This window comes from Loxodonta africana, chromosome 2, assembly GCF_030014295.1.
Source record: "Loxodonta africana isolate mLoxAfr1 chromosome 2, mLoxAfr1.hap2, whole genome shotgun sequence".
NCBI classification, from domain to species: domain Eukaryota; kingdom Metazoa; phylum Chordata; class Mammalia; order Proboscidea; family Elephantidae; genus Loxodonta; species Loxodonta africana.
The window spans coordinates 38,754,301-38,774,950 of NC_087343.1; the positions used below are offsets into that span (position 1 = coordinate 38,754,301).

General features: G+C 42.8%; 1 protein-coding gene across 1 annotated transcript in view; it reads right to left on the reverse strand.

The window, feature by feature from the left end:
* The window catches only part of ADAMTS12 (ADAM metallopeptidase with thrombospondin type 1 motif 12), a 451,387-nt gene that overhangs the window by 38,699 nt on the left and 392,038 nt on the right, over nucleotides 1-20,650 (reverse strand). Inside the window, exons 19-20 of the mRNA XM_064271103.1 lie at nucleotides 18,539-19,660; nucleotides 7,652-7,804 (exon numbers count right to left, since the gene is read on the reverse strand). Coding sequence (XP_064127173.1) covers nucleotides 7,652-7,804; nucleotides 18,539-19,660 — 1,275 coding nt within the window. The remainder of the gene's footprint in view (nucleotides 1-7,651; nucleotides 7,805-18,538; nucleotides 19,661-20,650) is intronic.

Genomic DNA, 20,650 nt, shown 5'->3' on the forward strand with positions numbered 1-20,650 from the left:
CATCTTCCAGCACTATTTCAGACAATGTTCTGCTGCTATTCATAAGGTTTTCACTGGCTAATGCTTTTCAGAAGTAGACTGCCCGGTCCTTCATCCTAGTCTGTCTTAGTCTGGAACCTCAGCTGAAACCTGTCCTCCATAGGCGACCCTGCTGGTATCTGAATACTGGTGGCATAGCTTCCAGCATCACAGCAACACACAAGCCCCCACAGTATGACAAAATGACAGACAGAAGTCCAAACTGCTCTGAAGGCATTGGCAAAAAACAAGGCTCCAGGAATTGATGGAATATCAATTGAGATGTTTCAACAAACAGATGCAGCACTGGAGGTGCTCACTTGTCTATGCCAAGAAATATGGAAGACAGCTTCCTGACCAACTGACTGGAAGAGATCCATATTTATGCCTATTCCCAAGAAAGGTGATCCAACTGAATGTGGAAATTACAGAACAATGTTTTATGGGTTTTATCATTTTTTTTTATCATTAATATCACACGCAAGCAAAATTTTGCTGAAGATCATTCAAAAACAGCTGTAGCAGTATATCGACAGGGAACTGCCAGAAATTCAGGCCGGTTTCAGAAGAGGACGTGGAACCAGGGATATCATTGCTGATGTCAGATGGATCCTGGCTGAAAGCAGAGAATATCAGAAGGATGTTTACCTGTGTTTTACTGACTATGCGAAGGCATATGACTGTGTGGATCATAACAAACTATGGATAACACTGCGAAGAATGGGAATTCCAGAACACTTAATTGTGCTCATGAGGAACCTTTACACAGATCAAGAGGCAGTTCTTCAGACAGAACAAGGGGGTACTGATTGGTTTCAAGTCAGGAAAGGTGTGCGTCAGGGTTGTATTCTTTCACCATACCTATTTAATCTGTATGCTGAGCAAATAATACGAGAAGCTGGACTATATGGAGAAGAACGGGGCATCAAGATTGGAGGAAGACTCATTAACAACCTGCGTTATGCAGATGACACAAGCTTGCTTGCTGAAAGTGAAGAGGACTTGAAGCACTTACTAATGAAGATCAAAGACCACAGCCTTCAGTATGGATTACACCTCAACATAAAGAAAACAAAACTCCTCACAAGTGGACCAATGAGCAACATCACGATAAACGGAGAAAAGATTGAAGTTGTCAAGGATTCCATTTTACTTGGATCCACAATCAACAGCCATGGAAGCAGCAGTCAAGAAATCAAAAGACGCATTGCACTGGGCATATCTGCTGCAAAGAACCTCTTCAAAGTTTTGAAGAGCAAAGATGTCACCCTGAAGACTAAGGTAAGCCTGAACTGAGCCATGGTATTTTCAATTTCATCATATGCATGTGAAAGCTGGGCAACGAATAAGGAAGACCGAAGAAGAGTTGACGCCTTTGAACTGTTGTGTTGGCAAAGAATATTGAATATACCATGGACTGCCAAAAGAATGAACAAATCTGTCTTGGAAGAAGTGCGGCCAGAATGCTCCTTAGAAGCAAGGATGGCAAAACTGCGTCTTACATACTTTGGACATATTGTCAGGAGGGATCAGTCCCTGGAGAAGGACATCATGCTTGGCAGAGTACAGGGTCAGTGGGAAAGAGGAAGACCCTCAACGACGTGGATTGACACAGTGGCTGCAACAGTGAGCTCAAGCATAACAACGATTATAAGGATGGCGCATGACCGGGCAGTGTTTCGTTCTGTTGTGCATAGGGTCGCTATAAGTTGGAACCGGCTTAACGGCACCTAACAACAACAACAGCATATTCACACAATGGAATACTATACATCAATAAAGAACAATGATGAATCCGTGAAACATTTCATAACATGGAGCATAATGCTGAGTGAAATTAGTCAGTTGCAAAAAGGACAAATATTGTATGAGACCACTATTTTAAGAATGCTTAAAACAGCTTAAACTGAGAAGGAAATATTCTTTGATGGTTATGAGAAGGGGGAGGGAGGAAGAGAGAGGGGTTTCCACTAATTAGATTGTAGATATGAACTATTTTAGGTGAAGGGAAAGGCAACACACAATACAGGAGAGGTCAGCACAATTGGACTAAACCAAAAGCAAAGAAGTTTCCTGAATAAATTGAACACTTCAAAGGCCAGCGTAGCAGGGCCGGGAGTTTGGGGACCATGGTTTAAGGGGACATCTAAGTCAACTGGCATAATAAAATCTGCATCAATTGGTCTCAACCCACCTGGAGCAAAGGAGAATGAAGAACACCAAGGACATAAGGTAATTATGAGCCCAAGAGACAGAAAGGGCCACATAAACCAGAGACTACATCAGCCTGAGACCAGAAGAACTTGATGGTGCCCGGTTACGACCGATGACTGCCCTGGAGTGGAACACAACATAGAATCCCTGAGGGAGGAGGAGAGCAACGGGATGCAGACCTCAAATTCTCGTAAAAAGACCAGACTTAACAGTCTGACTGGGACTACAAGGACCCCGGAGGTCACGGCCCCCAGACCTTCTGTTAGGTCAAGACAAGAACCATTCCCAAAGCCAACTCTTCAAACAGGGATTGGTCTGGATTATGGGATAGAAAATGATTATGGTGAAGAGTGAGCTTCGTGGTTCAAATAGACACATGAGACTATGTGGGCAGCTCCTGTGTAGAGGGGAGATGAGAGGGCAGAGGGAGTCAGAAGCTGGCCGAATGGACAGGAAAATAGAAAGTGTAGGGAAGGAGTATGCTGTCTTATTAGGGGGATGGCAACTAGGTGTATATAGTAAAATTAGGGTGTATATAAATTTTTGTATGAGAGGCTGACTTGATTTGTAAACTTTCACTTAAAGCACAATAAAAATTTAGAAAAAAAAAAAAGAAATGACAGTTCCAGTGGTAGTAATAGTGAAATCTTACCTTGACAACTGGTTGCAAAATTATATCACAGTCTAACATATAAGAGCTCATTTGTTGTGTTTCGATTTCTTGAACTTGAAGGGCAAAGGGAAAACAGAATCCTAGTGAATACCACTTTTTAAAAAAAACAGTAGAAAATATAACCAATCAAAATCTGAGAGGCAATGAAGAACATAAAAAAACAAATAATCCTATTTCCCTATACTCAAAATAAAAATGCTTTACACTTCAAAAAAAATTATTATGGAAAGTACAGCACAGTACATACATAAGCCAGTAACACAGGCGTTTGTTAGACTATCAAGACATATATAAAACAAAAAAAAAAACCCAAACCCAGTGCCGTTGAGTCGATTCCGACTCATAGCGACCCTGCAGGTCAGAGTAGCACTGCCCCATAGAGTTTCCAAGGAGCGCCTGGCGGATTCGAACTGCCGACCCTTTGGTTAGCAGCTGTAGTGCTTAACCACTACACCACCAGGGTTTCCAAGGCATATAGGTCAAATATGTACTGTACCATTACACACCTGGGAGCATAATCGCTTTGTATACAAAAAACATGAGATACATGTGTCAGCCTATGAGAAGCTGTTGTGTTCACCATGTCTCGTTAAATCTGCCACGTTGTATTCTCCAGTCAGAATTTCTGCACTCCATTATAACCTTATAGGACCACAAATACATGTGGTTAGATGCTGCCCAGCGGGATGTTATGTGGCACATGACTATGTATGTCTCTAGGAACATGCTGTGTATGAAAGTAGAGGACTTTTTTTTTTTTCAAGACAGGAACAATTTATTTAATTCATTTTTTAAAAATTCAGATTTATAAAATGTAGCACTGAAATAGACAATATGCAAAACCCAGTCAACATGGAGACAAGAACTAGAATAAGTCAGGAAGACTAGTTAGCAAAGACTACATGAAACCCAAGGCCATAAGGAAAGGTTGTCACTTCCTCTTATTTTCCAGCAAAGCTACAGGTAACGAAGTCAACTACTTCTAAAATAAAATTGCAGTGTTGCCTATGGGAGATGACAGATCATTCCAAGAAAAATGTAGAAGTCTTTGTGACTCATTTTCGAAATAATCGAGATCCCCTAGACTTAAGTATGGAAAAGGCATGCTCATCTTCACAGAGATAATAAAGAGGTTGTCGAATCAGCAGTTTGCAAAACTTCAGAAGGTAAGAGCAAAACATTTAATCAGAAAGTGTGTGGAACTGCGGACAATGCATAGTTTTGGTGTCAAACCAAATGGGAGGTTTTCAGGCTCATGTCTGTCACTCTCTCTTCTGTCAGAAGAATCACTTTCCCCCCCACAAATGTTCCTGTCCTGCAATTGGCACGTATATTAGAGTTGGCGTACGTATTTATTGTGTAGTATTACCTTTCTCTCTGAAAAGCTGTAATTAAATTGCTGGCATATCCTCCAGTCGATGGTTTCTTAGAACGGGAACTTAGTACTAGCTGGATGACCAAGTGTTAGTGATTTAAATACTCCAGCAATCTTTATAATCTCAGAAGGCCCTGTACTGGGTTGAAATGGAATTGTTTGCCTAAAGATCTGGCTCAGTGTCAGGTGTGTGGTGGTACTCGATGACTGCTAGTGCCCCAGGAGGCCAGGTCCTCTCAGGTTTGCGGACATTGTGAGCACCTTGTCTACTTGGTCCTGGAGAATAACACCTGCTCAGGCCAGTCACTCTGTTGATGGGACTTACTCTGCTGTTGCCTGTGCACAGGCCTCCTGCCCCACGTCCAGGAAGCCAGAGGTTAATAAATGCCTAACAAAAAACCCATTGCTGTTGAGCTGATTCCAATTCATGGCAACTCCATGTGTTAGAGAGTAGAACTGCTCCATAGGGTTTTCTTGGCTGTAATCTTTATGAAAGCAGATCACCAGGCCTTTCTTCCATGGCATCACTGGGTGGGTTTGAACTACCAATCTTTAGGTTAGTAGCTGATAGCAAACAAAAACCAAACCCAGTGCCGTCGAGTCGATTCCAACTCATAGCAACCCTGTAGGACTGAGTAGAACTGCCCCACAGAGTTTCCAAGGCTGTAAGGCTTTACTTAAGCAGACCGCCACGTCTTTCTCCTGCAGAACGGCTGGTGGATTGAAACCGTCGACCTTTTGGTTAGCAGCCAAGCACTTAACCACTGCACCACCAGGGCTCCTCAAAATGCCTAATAGCCAGCCCTAAACTTTTATATAGGAGTCCCCAAGTGACATAGTTGGTGATGTGCTCAGCTGCTAAACGAATGGTTGGAGGTTCCAGTCCACCTAGAGGTGGCTTGGAAGGCGACCTACTTCCAAAAGAAAACGCTGTGAAGCACAGCTCTACTCTGACACACAGGGGTCACCATGAGTAGGGGTCACCTGAACAGCAGATGGTTGGTTTTCACCTTTATGTAGAGCTCAGAGTTTACTCAGTGCTTCATCTGAACACGCTTTTATCATTTGCAAAGTTGTTTCATATACGCTTTCTCTTTTTATACTTATACTACTCTATAGGACAAACAGAGGTGAGAAAATTAAAGCTCTAAAGATTTAGATAAATGAGCCACATGCTGGTTAGGGACAGACGAGGGTTGCCAACCCAGATATGTGCGTTGCCAAGCCTAGTACTGCCCCTAGGATTCAATTCTGTAGAAACTAATTTTCCCAAGTATGCCTCTAGGACAAACCTGAGTTCTACAACACTGATGTTGTTTCAAACAGATCAATGCACAAAGAGGAAGCAAGCCACTCTGACAAACTCCTTCTAAACACAGTGGCTGCAACAATGGGCTCAAGCATAACAAAGATTGCGAGGATGGCACAGGACTGGGCAGTGTTTCGTTCTGTTGTACATGGTGTTGCTATGAGTCAGAACCAACTCGATGGCACCTAACAACAACAACAAACTGACACTGTAAAGGTAGAAGTCTGAATGTAGAGTCTCATTCTACTGTTATATAGATGAGAAAATGTCCACAGCAATTGTATTGGGCTTCACCATGAGAAGAAGTGATATAAAAAACGTAAGCCAGGAAACTAATTCCAACTCAGACAGCAACAGCAGTGGTGGGAGATTATTGACAAGTCACCTGGAGTGCCTCAGGTATGATGTCTGTGGGTTTAGGTGAGGCTAGAGTCCCCTGTAGTTGCTGTCAGTCCTATGAGAATTAATGTCTCTGGACCTAGGGTGGAGATCAGTGGGATAGTGCAGAAGATTCTGGGTAAAATTGGAATTCTTCTCTCTGAGAGAGTAGCTCTGAAAAGGCAAGCTGTCAACTTGGCAGAATATAAACCCTCCAGCTCTTTAAAGGCAAACTCAGGAGCCTACTATCCTGCTCTAGTGTCTGGAGGTCTGCCTCTGAGTAAACGCAAAAGGCCTGACATCTATGCCGTGTGCTGTCGAGCCAATTCTGACTCATACTGACCCTGTAGGAAAGAGTAGAACTACTCCACAGGGTTTCCTAGGCTTTAATCCTTACGGAAGCAGATTGCCAGGTCTTTTCTCCCTTGGAGCTGCTGGTGGTTTCCAACCACTGACCTTTCGGTTAGCAGCCAGGCGGGTAACAATCGTGCCACCAGGGCTCCCTTGGTCAATAACGTGGTAGTCAAAGAAAGAGTCTTGCTTAATTGTTAAGATTTAAGATAAAGTCTAAAGGAACAGAACTTGATGATATGTCAGTGAGAGCTTCTACAAAACCACGAGGAGTGCTACCAAAAAATCCAACCAGTTGCTGTTGGGTTGATCCCCTCTCCATGCAATCCCACGTGTGTCAGAGTAGAACTGTGCTCCATAGGGTTTTCAGTGGATTTTTTGGATGCAGATTGCCAGGCCTGTCTTCCAAAGCATGCCTCTGGGTGAATTTGAATCTCCAACCTTTCAGTCAGCGGCCGAGTGGGTTAACCATTTGCACCACCCAGGGACCCCTAGAAGCGCTACGGGGTCTAATAAATGTATCAGCAACAATCCATCTATGGAAGAGAAAACACAGAGAGACAAAGGAGGCACTGGCCAAGCAGGACTTTCATTAGGAGGCCTGATCCCAGAGAAGAGCTCACCAAAGTCTCATTCAAGGTTTTCCAGCTAGCATTTCCCAGGCTTACACCGACCTCTTCAAAGTGCAAGCTATTTCACGCAACTGCCTGTGTTTTGAACCATGTAATTTCTAAGGAAAGGGTTATCCTCAGTCAGGAGAGAATAGAACTTTAGGATGTGGTCAACATTTAGCAAGGTCAGGGATGTAACACGTTTCTTGAGATTTTTCGGGATATGTAAGATAATTTGTGGTCAAGCATTCAGTCCTTTTTGGATCCTGAATTGGTTATAAGTAGAAAGAGAAAGAAAAAAAAGAATCAGCGTTCAGTCCAGGAAGAAAAATGGTGTGGAAACAGAGAAAGAGATGTTGGCAGGTGTCAGAAGAATGTGTGGTAAATTTCCTAAGGAGTGTCCCCACTTAGCCCTTCTTCCTAAAGATCAGAGCCTTACTTTAGAAAAGGGGGACTAAAGAGGATAAATGGTATTCTAGTCTGATGGGTGAGTGCACCCAGGAGAACCGGAGAAGAGCAAATGAGATACCACCAACCTTTCGCTTAGCACCCAAGCATGTAACCATTGCACCACCAGGGATCCTATGGTAATCTCTATGATTTACTCATTCACAATTTTGTAAAAGAGGCAGAAGAGAGGCAGAAAGAGAAAACAGAACCCTACTTGAGCAAATGCTTATATACGCCTTCCCCCCAGGACGCCGCAGAGTCTGATAAATTACCTTGCTCCAGTTTCCCACTTTCCAGCCAGCACAGGGACGGAGGTGGCACTTCTTCGCAGGGTCAGGCCTCTGAGTGGCCGCACAGTCGGAATCGATCTGGGTGCTGCACTCCACGGTCCTCCAGTAGGCTCCCAGCCCACAGGTGGTGGAGCACTGTGCCAGGGAAGGAGGAGAGAGAAGACAGGCTGAGAGCTGCTTTCTCAGACCGACCCCACTGCCGATTCCCTGGGGGCAGAGGTTCTCACTAAATCATCTACAAAACCTAACCCGTTGCTGTCAAGTCGATTCAGACTGATAGCAATCCCACGTGTTACAGAATAGAACTGAGCACCGCAGGGTTTTCTTGGCTGTGATCTTTACAGAAACATGTCTTCAGGCTTTTCTTTCTTGGTACTGCTAGGTAGGTTGTAGGTTCAAACTGCCAACCTTTCGGTTATTTAACCCACTGCCATGGAGCTGATTCCGACTCATATGACACTATAGGACAGAGTGGAACTGCTCCACAGGGTTTCTAAGGAGCACCTGGTGGATTCGAACTGCTGACCTTTTGGTTAGTAGCCAAGTTCTCAAACACTGTGTCACCAAGGCTCCTTTTGGTTATTAGCCGAGCGCAAACCGTTTGTGCCACCCAGTGGCCAAAATCACCTTCAGCGCTTTTAAAAATACCAATACCAGAGCACCCATGAATCGACTCGATGGCACTGGGTTGTTGGGTTAGAGCCCCCATCCCAAGCAAATTAGTCTAAATCTCTGGGGTTAGGGCCTAAGCAACAATATTAAAAAAAAAAAAAAAAAAAAAAAAAACTCCTTAGGTAATTCTACAAAAACCCAAAATGCACCAATTTATGTGTGGGAGGAAAAGCCAGTGCAAATGGTAATTTGTTTCCCTTTGAGAATTCTACTGGTGTGAATGCCTAGGGAATGTCCAACTGCCACAGTTCACAGCAGTGCCATTCAGAGTGGATGTTAGATTCAACCATCTGTCTCTTACTTCATATCCATATAGCACCTCGACAGCATTCTCTAGTTTATTCCTCTCTGTGATAAACCCGTGGTGTGGACTGGTGTTGTTACAGTACAGATAAAGAAACTGAGGCGTAGAGGCCTGGCTTGCCGAAGGAGGTAGATTTGGATTTTCTGCCTCTGATGTCTGGAACTGCCTGTGGTGGCACTGGGTCTTAAATTTCAGTGTTCATATGAATCACCTGGGCATCTTGCTAAACGCAGATACTGACTCAGGAGGTCTGGGCTGGGGTCTGAGAGTCTGCATCTTTAACAAGCACGCAGGTAATGCTCCATGCTGTTGACCCTCAGACTGCACTTGGAGTGAGCCAGGCATCACAACTTGATGTTTTTCACCACTTAATCCACTGGTGGCGAAAAAGTCAATCACCTTCTTCCATATACATACAACCCATTTTTCTCAAGGTGTTTTCATTTATTTACAATTCTTCAATTTTTCAGATTTAGCATGGAGTCACCTTGAAAAACACACAAACGTTTAACCCAGAATTTCTTCCATTTTGTGTGCTCAATTTTTTTTTTTTTTTCTTTACAGTTGATATTTCCTCTTCTTTCCCAGCTTCAGAAGGACAAGCTGTTCCTGGACATGTAAAACACAGCTCCGGGCACAGCTTTGAGCTAATAAAGGAAACTCTGGCGGCATAGTGGTTAAGAGCTCAGCTGCTAACCAAAAGGTTGGCAGTTTGAATCCACCAGGTGGTCCTTGGAAACCCTATGACGCAGTTCTACTCCATCCTATAGGGTCACTATGAGTCAGAATCAACTCGATGGCAGCAGGTTTTTGAGCTAATAAAAAAGGGTAGAAGATACATCTGTGGCATTCTTAAAAGCTTCATTTGCTAGGTTATAATTTTTTAAATAAAGACCAGCCTTGCTCCATCTTCTCCCTCCTCATAATTCCATGTTTCATTTTGTGCAACAAAACATACATCATACGATAGAGTTTCTAGGTAGATACATTGACTATAGAAACACAGAATGGGAAGAGTAGAAAAGAGCCTAGGTCATCATCTTTTCCAACTGGCTTATGTATAAAGGTGATTTCTTCCTCCCAAAGTTCCTTAGGATTTGATTTGTACACCTCATAAGCTGCTAGCACTTTCTCCTCTGTAACTACATTATGTATGTACGTGTTCCACTACAATGATAACACTAACAATAGAGGCAATAACAGCTGGAGTACATTGACCACTGCCATAGACGGAGTGGGCCGTTTGTGCTTCCTTGAGCCCATGCCCTTTGCAATGGGCCATGTGGCTCCTCCCATCTAGGGGTAGAGTTTGTTTCCCCAGCTCTTAGATCAGACCTGGCCTTGTGACTTGCTTTGGCCAAGAGAATGCAGTGGGTGATGGTGCGTCATTGCTACACCTAGGCTTCAGGGGGCCTTGCTCATTTCTATTCCCTCTTTCTCAGACCCTACCTATGCCATGAGAATAGGCCTGGGCTAGCCTGCTGGAGAATGAGAGATGACATGAAACAGAGCTGCATCACTCTAGCCATGGCCATCCCAGGCCAGCCAGCCCCCAGCTGACCTGCCGGCTGAGTGTAGACCCGTGATAAGCCCAGCTGAGATCAGCTGACCTCAGCCAGGTAGGCAGAACTCTAAGCCCATCCACAGACTTGTGAGGAAACGTTTACTGAGGTTTCGTGTTTTTTTTTTTTTGTAAACTGCATTATTTTGTCAATAGATAACTGATACAACCATCTGTGTGTTGCCTTTCATACAGTTTCTCTTAAAAAAAAATTTTTTTTTTGTTAAGTTGATTCCAAATCATAGCAACCCTATAGGACAGGGTAGAACTGCCCCCCACAGGGTTTCCAAGGAACAACTGGTAGATTCAAACTGCCAACCTTTTTGTTAGCAGCCAAGCTCTTTACCACTGTGCCACCAGGGCTCCACACTTTCTCTAGCCCTCAGAAATTGAGGTATAACTATAGTTCTGCAGTTGGATAATTGTGTGATCTTTGTGGTTTGCTAGCTTACCCAGTACCGTCGAACCTAGCCTGTAAAACTGGTGATCACGCTAGGACCTCCCTTATTAGGTTTTTATAAGGACTAAATGCAATAATTCTTGTATACTTGTACATGGTTAGCACTCTACCAATACCACCTATTAAACACAGCACACCTGCAAGGTCAACAGTATGAGCCCTGTTTTCCAGATGCCTGGGACTCAGAGAGTTTAGGGGCCATGCTCAAGGTCACACTGACAGTACACGGTTAATTCCTATTACAGCATGGAGGAAGATGTGACATTTGCCCAGACCTAGGAAAGGTGCTACCGAGACCCAGGAGGTAGCCCTGAATTGCCAGGCTAGGGATGGTCCTGGTGAATCTCAAGAGCTGTCTGTAGTTCTTCGTACCATATTTATGTTGCAAATAAATGTATGTTGTCTCTTGGGCCTAGAATCTATTCCTGCTCATCAACAGATATTTGCTTAACCCTCTTTGACAGCTTCTATTTAGGCAGCAGAAAACAGTCCAAAGGTAAAGCTGACGAGAGGAAGTCCATGGAATTCAGTAAAAGTAAAATGGGATTCTGAAGATTGGCCTTTATATTAAATTAGTTCCAAGTTGGGAGTGGGATGCGGAGAAGGAAGGTCCCTGAGGAGGTTGAGGGACACCTTCACTTTTGTCCTGGAAACTTTCAACCTCGTCATAGCTGGTGACCCTGCAGCAACCAATTGATTAGGTCAAGGAGCAGGTGTCCGAGTGTGGAGAACCGGAACTGCCGTTGAGGGTTGCAACAGCATAAGGTGAAAACTGCCCTGAACGGCTGTGGTGAATTATGTTGACACTTCCATTCTGTACAACTGCACAGCCTACATCTAACTGACCTATGGGCTCTGACTGAATGATGAGGCAGTTCAGTGAGAAGTGATTTTCTCTCAAAATATAAGCCACACCCATGCACTATGCATAGCAGCTATGTTTTCTCTTTTTTAAGTGTATATTTACACCTACTCACCGCTTCCTGTATACTCAACACTCTTCTGAGTACCTTCCATATAGTTGTTCATTTTATCTCATAACAATCTTATGAATCAGACATTATTATCATCCCCATCTTACAGCTGAAGAAACTGAGGCAGAGTGAGATTAAGCACCTTGCCCAAGAACATCCAGTTATCACTACTCAGGCATTATCACCATCCCCATTTTGCAGATGAGGAAACTAAGGCACAGTGAGACTAAGCATTTTACCCAAGGACATACAGTTAGTAAGTGACTGAGCCAGGATACAAATCCAGAAATTCTGGCTTCAAACTATATGTCTATGTTGCAGCTTAATTTTTTTTTTTTTTTTTTTAAACATCAATTGGTTAATTTTTGAAGTCACAATTACAGGAAGTGCTGTGTACCATGGGCAATATGGTACAGCCATAAGAGAGATTCCGATCAAACTCTAAGGAACTTTAGAGGTTACTTTTTACCTTAGGGATCAGGTGAGGTTTCTGGAAGAGGAAACCTGATCCTGAAGAACAGGTAGGACTTAAAATGACAAAGGGGAGGGGAAGGAAGCTCTAGGCAGAGGAAACAGCATGAAGAAAGGCTTTGGAATGCAAGGGGCAGAACATTTAGAGAAAACTGAGCAATTCAGATTTGTTGAAGCTTAAGACAGAGGAAGAAAAGTTGAAGGCAGTAAAACTGGAAAGCTGGATTACGTAAAGTTGTACAGGCCATTGGATGTCAGGTTAAAATGGATTTTATTTGATCTGGCATGGAATCAGGGGACATTAAAGACTTTTGAGCAGAAGTTTGGCATGGCTAGAACAGTCCTCCTGGAAGACTAATTTTTCAGTCTTACATCATTTGCAGCGGTGCGTGGACTGGATTAGAGAAGACAGAGAACGGAGTTCCACACATAGTCCAGCAAGCAGGCCAGGGCAGGGGTTCTAAGCAAGAGAGTAACTGAGGGTCCTTGATTCTCAACTACTGGGACATTATTGGCAGTTTGGACTGAACAATTCTTCCTTAAAACGGATTGTTGTGTATGTCTCAGGGCTTATCATCCTTGATCCTCAGACACTAAATGGGGGTTGAAGCCCTATCCCACCCCTCCCATTGTAACAAACAAAAGTCTTTTCCAAATGCCTTCTCCCCTCAGACCGGAAACCCCTGGGCCCTAAACTAGCAGAGGAAATAAGGAGGAGGGGAGAGAAATGATGGAGGCACACTGACATGAAAAACTAGTAGGTTATTTATTTATTTATCCTAAGTAGGACAAGGGCTGAGTGATGTCAAGGATGATTCTGAGGTTTCTAAGATTTGGTGATTGACAGGAGAGTGTCGCCATTATAGAGAGAGGTAATCCTCAAGGAACACACAACACGATTAATGCAATTAGTGGCACTAAATTGTACACTTGCAAAATTTTGAATTGGCAAATGCTGTGTTATATATATCTTTATAACTATATATATACCTACATACATTTTATATGCACACACAGAGACAGAGGGGGAGAGAGTTTCAGAAATAGGCAGAGTAAGCGATTGGTCGTAGCAGGAAACTCAAAACCCAGAGTTTCCACTCTGAGTCCTGATCATCTGTGACAATGCCGTGTTGTTAAACATTTTGTCTCAAAAAATACGCATACATAAAGGGAGAAGGCACCGAGCCCTGTCATGAAGAGAGCTCCTGCCAACTGTGAAACTCTATTCTTGGAATATCTTTGTAGATTTGACAAATTGTGCAATCTGGGCTATTTTCCTTTTTCTAGCCAAACTCCCTGGGATTAGCAGCTCTTTCTGGCTCTACCTCTGTTGCCCAATTTTTGGTGAGCTATCTACTCTACTCTGTCCTATAGGGTCGCTATGAGTCGGAATCAACTCGAGGGCACTGGGTTTTTTTTATGACATATTCAGTAAGACATTTTATTTCTGTCAAAGTCAAATGACATTTGAGACAGAATTACTTCTATGCATCTTATTCCACCGTAATCAAAATGTATTAACCTTTGGGATCAAACAGTCATCATGGCTGATGTGTACTTTATTTTGGTTTAGTTTATTTGGACATAGAAACAACTTATTAAATAAATTAACATTTATCAACTAGTTAACATTTATTAAATATCCTTAGGGTAAAAACGTTCAAACAAATTTAAATTCGATTAATCCCACAGCTGCTCTGGGAGTTGGGGATTGATGAAAAGATAATAAGATGGTAAGGAAACTAATTTCTGGGTCACTCTATAGCTGATTTTCTATAAAACTTTCATATTAACTTATGGACTGAGAAGGATTTGTCCATGCTTCTTAGCAGTCCTAATGTAGGGATTCATCTGAGAATTATGATAGCCTCCTGAAGAGTTCCCCCTTTTCAACTGCAATTTGGTATCTCCCTCCATGCATCTTGGAAGAAAGTCCCAGTGATCTACTTCTGAAAAAGCCAATGAAAACCCTGTGGAGCACAGTTCTACTCTGACACACATGGGGTCACCATGAGTTGGAGATGATAGTTTTCATCTCAACACTGAAAATCGTTCTTCCCAGTGTCACCAGGGACTTTCCAATTGTCAAGTCCAATTGGCCCACTGTCAATCTTCATGTTTCTAAACATCAGTGGCACCATCTCTCTTGGTTTAAGCACTAAATATCAGATTATTCCTTACTCATCTTCTTCATAGGATTTCTTTCTCAGCCAGCCCCTTGAATGTTGTGTGTTTTCCAGAGTCCCATCCCTTGCCCATTGCTCCTTGTAGCTTAGAGGCTGTTCTTGGATGACCTCACTCACCTTCAAGGTTCTAATGCCCACCTATTGCTCATGGCTACAAACACTCTCCCCAGTTCTCACCTCTCTCAACCTCAGACCCAAACATACACAAACTTCTGCTGGATATTGAGGAGCCCAGCTCCTGGCTAAAAGCCTATGTGTGAGTTTTTAGGCCTGACTATAGAGAATTCAGAGCCCTGGTGGTGCACTGGTTAAGAGCTTAGTGGCTAACCAAAAGGTCAGCAGTTCAAATCCACCAGCTGCTCCTTGAAAACCCTATGGGGGAGTTCTACTCTGTCCTGTAGGGTTGCTATGAGTTGGAATTGACTGGCTGGCAGTGTTTTTTTTTTTTTCTTTTCTTTTAACAGGCAATTACAAAGGTCTTATCTGGCAGTCCTTGGAGAAAGCTGCCTAAAGCTGATGCAGTGCACAACCAATGTATTACAGTATCTGAAGGGAGACAGCCAAGGACTCAGGCTCCCCTGACCAGCCACGCTATCTTGCTTATGTACATTTCTTTGCCCAGGTGCCTCTACTGAAGCCTCCTTACCTGGGGGAAGGAGGTGACCTTGAAGCCACTTTTCCCCTCCCTGACACAGTTCTTAGTACTTTTCCATCACTAGCCCTTCCCCTTGCCCTACCACTGGCCCCTCGAGGTTCATATAACTGCAGGGGCCTTTTGTTTGGGGCTCTCTCAGCAGTGAGGTGGTTGGTCCCCACATCTGTGCTAATCCACCTGACCCTCGCCTGGGAGCTGTTCATGGGGGAAATTTGGAATGGGGTGTCTTAATGGGCTACTGGGATCCCTGGCAGCTCAGCTCAATTCTCTCTTAGCTCAGCTCAGATCTCCTTAATAGTTATCTCATTGATACTCCAGAGGAACCTCCAATTAAACTCGATCCATAACTGAATTGATCATCCCTCCTTTTTCTCTCTCTGTTCACACTCATTCCTTCTGTACAGCAGGGGAGATCTCAGTTTATAGATGCCAAACAAAAAAAAAACCAAACGCATTGCCATCAAGTTGATTCTGACTCCTAGTGACCCTATAGGACAGAGTAGAGCTGCTCCACAGGGTTTCCAAGGAATGGCTGATGGATTTGAACTGCCGACCTTTTTGTTAGCAGCCAAGCTCTTAACCACTACACCACCAGGGCTCCGGTTAAAGCTAGGCTACCATAATTTTTGCACAATGCTGATTTTTTTTTTTTTTTGCATAACGACCTGGTCTTTGGAACCTAACTGTATCGATATGTGAGGAGTGGGTGTAGTTATTTGTCTCCGTTGTCATAATTTACTCTTTTTGCTTTTGCATCTGTAGAGGCCACACACTATCTAAAAACTGCCTTGCGTGATGGGAGAAGATGATTCCTGAGCATGCCAACCCTATCCATATGCCTTTTAAACCACTTTCATGAAGTAGACTCTGACTCATGGAGACCCCATGTGTATCAGAGTACAGTTGTGCTCCATAGGGCTTTCCGTGGCTGATTTTTCAGAATTAGGTCACCAGGCTTTTCTTCTGAGACAACTCTGGGAAGACTTAAACTTTCAACCTTTTGATTAACAGCCAAGCATCTTAACTGTTTGCCCCACCCAGGGACTCCAATATGCCCTTTAGGGATGTCCAATGTTTTTGGAAAGAAATACAAGGTTATGAGTTTACTATGGAAACCCTGGTGGTATAGTAGTTAAGAACTGGCTAACCAAAAAGCTGGCAGTTCGAATCCACCAGATGGTCCTTGGAAACCATATGTGGCTGTCCTACTCTGTCCTATAAGGTCACTATGAGCCGGAATTGACTCGACAGCAACAGGTTTGGTTTTTTTTTGGTTTGGAGGTTACGATTTGAAAGAGCATCATCCTTCGAAACCTAAACATACCTACTTATTTCAAAATATCTAGGTTGAACCCACAACAGCTACATCAAAAAGGAGTCATTTGTCCCTGCAAACCCTAAAGTAACCAAAGTAATAAATGTTGTTTTTAAAATACTTTCCTGTGAGCTACATGACATTCTCATCTGTTTATCCAGCATCACCACGCAAATGGCATTTGTTTTATGTCATAGGATCACAGAAGAAACAAATAGAAGCAAAGGCAGAAAGAGTGGTGATGTTTTCTGTTCTGCAAAGCGATGGATCATTGGCTCCAAAGTCAATTAGCCTGGATTCAAATTCAATTCCTGATCCACGATGCCTGAGAGTATGAGATTTTGGCTAGCTACTTAACCTCTCTCAGCTTCAACTTCCCCATCTCTAAAACAGGGAAAATATTACCATTCTAGTCAGGCCGTGGTGAGCATTAAATGAGAGAACGCATATAAATTAGCATAAAATCTGCTTCATGGTACGTACTTTATAAATGTTTATTGTCAACATCCTTCTCATCATTAAGAGCCCTTTAGGACTGATTAGGAAAGAAATATGACTAAACTGTCAGGGAGCACAAAACCCATTCCTTCTTCCTTCAACAAACTGAATTACTCTAAGCCTGAAAATCATTTTTCCTCCTGAGCCTGGGTTCCTCACTTGCTTATGGAAATAAGATATCGCTCCTTTGTAAGCCAACATGATGAATTACTTTAGAAACCAAACATAAATCAATAGTAAAATGTAAACAATTACAGTGTTTGATGCAAAAAAAAAATTTTTGGAGGTTTACATTTACCTGTTTATTGCCAGTATAGTCGATGCATACCAATGATGTTGATCAATTCATACCAGCGCATTCTATAAGGTTAATTTGTCAGTTGGTACTGAAATTCACTAGAGGACAGCCACTTAGAGTAGAAAGACACAGAAGGCCCAATTTATGGTTCATCATTCCATTGAAAAGTGTGTTCTCAGACAAGTCATTTAATTAAAAAAAATCTTAGTTTCTATATTCATAAACTGGCAAAAAAAATGAGACCCTGCTCCCTAAATGCCAAACCACACCCATTGCCACTGTGTCAATTCAGACTCATAGTGGCCCTATAGGACAGAGTAGAACTGCCCCATAGGGTTTCAAAGGCTGTAATTTTTACAGAAGCAGACTGCCACATCTTTCTCCTGTGGAGCAGCTGGTGGGTTTGAACTGCTAACCTCTTGGTTAGTAGCCAAGTGCTTTAAACACTGTGCCACCAGGGCTCCTACCTGCTCCCTAGGACTATTATAAGGAGAAGAGACTACATATGAAAGTGGTTTGAAAAAATCACTAATGTGCTTTATAAATTAATGTGTTGTTACTTTTATTTTAGCTGCTAATAGTTCACTTCTCTTTAGCTAAGGCGATGAGTCATGAATTGTCATAAAAATGCTAGATAACCTGAACATGTGATCACTCTGCCACTGTCCTCTTTTGAGTTGTCAAATTATTCTATCAAGTTCTTATATTGTACATTTGAAATTGAAATGGGTGAGAAATGATTTTTATGTTTCAGAGAATATAATTAGTTCCAGAAATGGGAAATCTAATATCTAACCAAATTTATGAATCTGAAAATTGGGGCCAACACTTCGTCATCATGCTTATTTTCTCCCTCCTCTATATCCTAATTCTTCCAAGGAACCAAAGAACTTTTTTTTTTTTTTTTTTAATACAAGCACTCCGACAATACCTTCCCCTCCCCTGCCCCCAGAATACAATGAGCTATAGAATTCTTTTAAAAAGGCCTGTCTTAGATTTCCATTCCAATTGTGATTTCTTGACAGTTTAAATCAGAGTATCAATATTAGCTTTGGATTGAGACACAAACTCAAGCCCTTTTGGTTACCTCCCATCACAGGATCATTGCAGTTTTGAGCTGGAGGGGACAAGAGATGATCTACCCTAGTCCTATTGTTCTATAGATAAAGGCAGGCTCAGAGATGGGCTGGATTCTCAACAATCACACAGCTAGCTGACCCAGGCCTCCTGACTTAGTTTAACATACCTTTCACTCCACTTCACTACATTTGTTCTCTTCCTCTGGGGATTAATTTTTTTCCACGTGAAGAGTTAGGGAGGTAAGAAAGGATGGGGCAGGGGTGGGGGACGTGAATCTGATTACTTCACGTTTTTGCCACATTAGACTATATTTTATTACAAGTTCATTTTGAAATTTGTACAAGAATGTGATATCCCTAGCTATGTTCCCTGTAGAAAGAAATGGAACCTCCTACCTCACTCCAGTTTCCAACAATCCAGTATGCGGGACTGCGGCCCGTAGTGACTTGTTTGTAATTGGAGGCATTCAGCAAAAACCCCTCAGCAATCAGGCTCATTGCATCCTCCTCTGTCAGGGCTAGTCCAGAACTTTGTGTTAGATTCACATTGCTTGGCAGTTCTAGGTGGTTATGGTTTACCGACTTTTCTGAGGGTGTTGGCTGGTCATCTCCTCCCAGAAGGAGTGGGGTCTTAGCTGGATTTTTAGTGAACATCCCCTCAACTCTAGGTGTAACATTTTTGAGAGAAGTGGGCCTTTGGCTGGGTAGCAGTCCTTCCATGACAGTGCTGAAGAGTGGCGATGAGGACTCCTCCCTGAGATAAGGTGTTGATGGAGGTCCAAGTGGCGTTTTTGTACTTCTTACAACTGAAGTATCATTTCTAGGTACTCTGTTGTCGGTCCATATTACAGGGTTGCTTTCATCTTTGTTCTCAGATTTTTCACTGTCTTCCCCTGAACCACTATGAATCTCCATTTCTGGCTCTTTGGTCAAAGTATCATAGAATGGAGTTGCCTGCCAAATCACAGGGTTGCTGGAAGATGAAAAATCAGAACCACTTGCTGTTGTGGCTAAAAGGTCTACCTCAGGGGTAGGAACAGTGTCTGAACTGGAAACGTTCTCTTCATTTGGCTGGATACTTAAAGACCAGGAAGTGAGGGTAGGCTGAGAAGTACTTCCAGTGGAACTGAGATAACGGGGGTCCAGTTCAGATTGGGTTGAACTATCTTGCCACTGTTTCCCATCTAGGTCTCTTTGGGAAGCTGTGGTAGGACTAGGGCTCTTGATTGTCACAGCACTTGTACTCATGGGCTTAAGCACTGTGGGTGTGGTTGGCGTTCTGGAACTGGATGTAGGTGGAGGAATGGGTTTTAAGGGGTCTTTCTCAGGTGTTGGTAGATGTTTCCTATTGAAGATTGTACTTTTGTTGGGTTTCAGAACCCTCCGACTAAATGGGCATTGTTGGAGGCCACATAGAGCTCGGCTGTTGGGTTTCTTTGTCACATCACAAGGCTCATCACTGTTCTTGGCACAGGTCACACTGCGGATCCGCACTCCACCACCACAGGAAACAGAACACTGGAAAAGAGACACAGCTGTTAGTCTCAGTTGGAAAAGATGCATTGGTTCACATGCCAGTTTTACAACAGATAAGGACAGGCCCAGTAGAAACTGAATTGTGCAGCCAAAATTGCTTTCCTCTCTCTCTACATTTGGCTTCTGTGCTCTTTGAGTTTTCTGTGGAAACTCATCTCCTGGATATAAATATGCATCTCCTGGAGATCCCTGGAGACCAGTAACAGCCATTCACTCTCCATAAACTGAAAACATACTAGTTGCTGTTGAGTGGATTCCGACCATGGCAACCCCACGTGTCAGAGCAGAACTATGCTCCACAGGACTTTCAATAGTTAATTTCTCAGATGTAGATCGCCAGGGCTTTCCTCCAGGGTATCTCTGGGTGGACTTGAACCTCCAACCTTTTGGTTAGCAGCTGAGTATATTTACTGTTTGCATCTCCTACAGACTACTATACTGAAAATTTAGACCATGAAATTGTAAAGCTGAAGAGTCTCTAGGTTTCCAACATTGGATAGTGGGATTCACAAAGAGTGCAATGATTTAAACAAGTTAGTTAATCTTTATCTGAAACGATAATATTATATCTTTCCTAGCATTGTTATGCTATTAAATTAATGTAAAATGTTTACATGGTCTCTGGAATCCATTAAGTTAGTTGTAATGTACCTTTCCCTTTATACTTACAAAATACCCATAATAACCCAGCCTCTTCTGAGCACCACAAAGCTCCATTTCCACTTGTCTGTATCAGATGGAATCAGATTAAAAGCCAGGCAATCACCATACTCACACATGTACGCCTTAAAAAAAAACCTACTCCTCACTTATTGGCTGTCTTGTTATTTGGCATTTCGCATTTACGATAATAATAATAAAAAAAGATAGTTCAATTATTTTGCACATTAATGATGTACATCTGGCAGTAATAAACACTGAGGTGAGAGGTGAGAGTAATGCTGGCTGTGATGGCTATGTGTCAACTTGGCT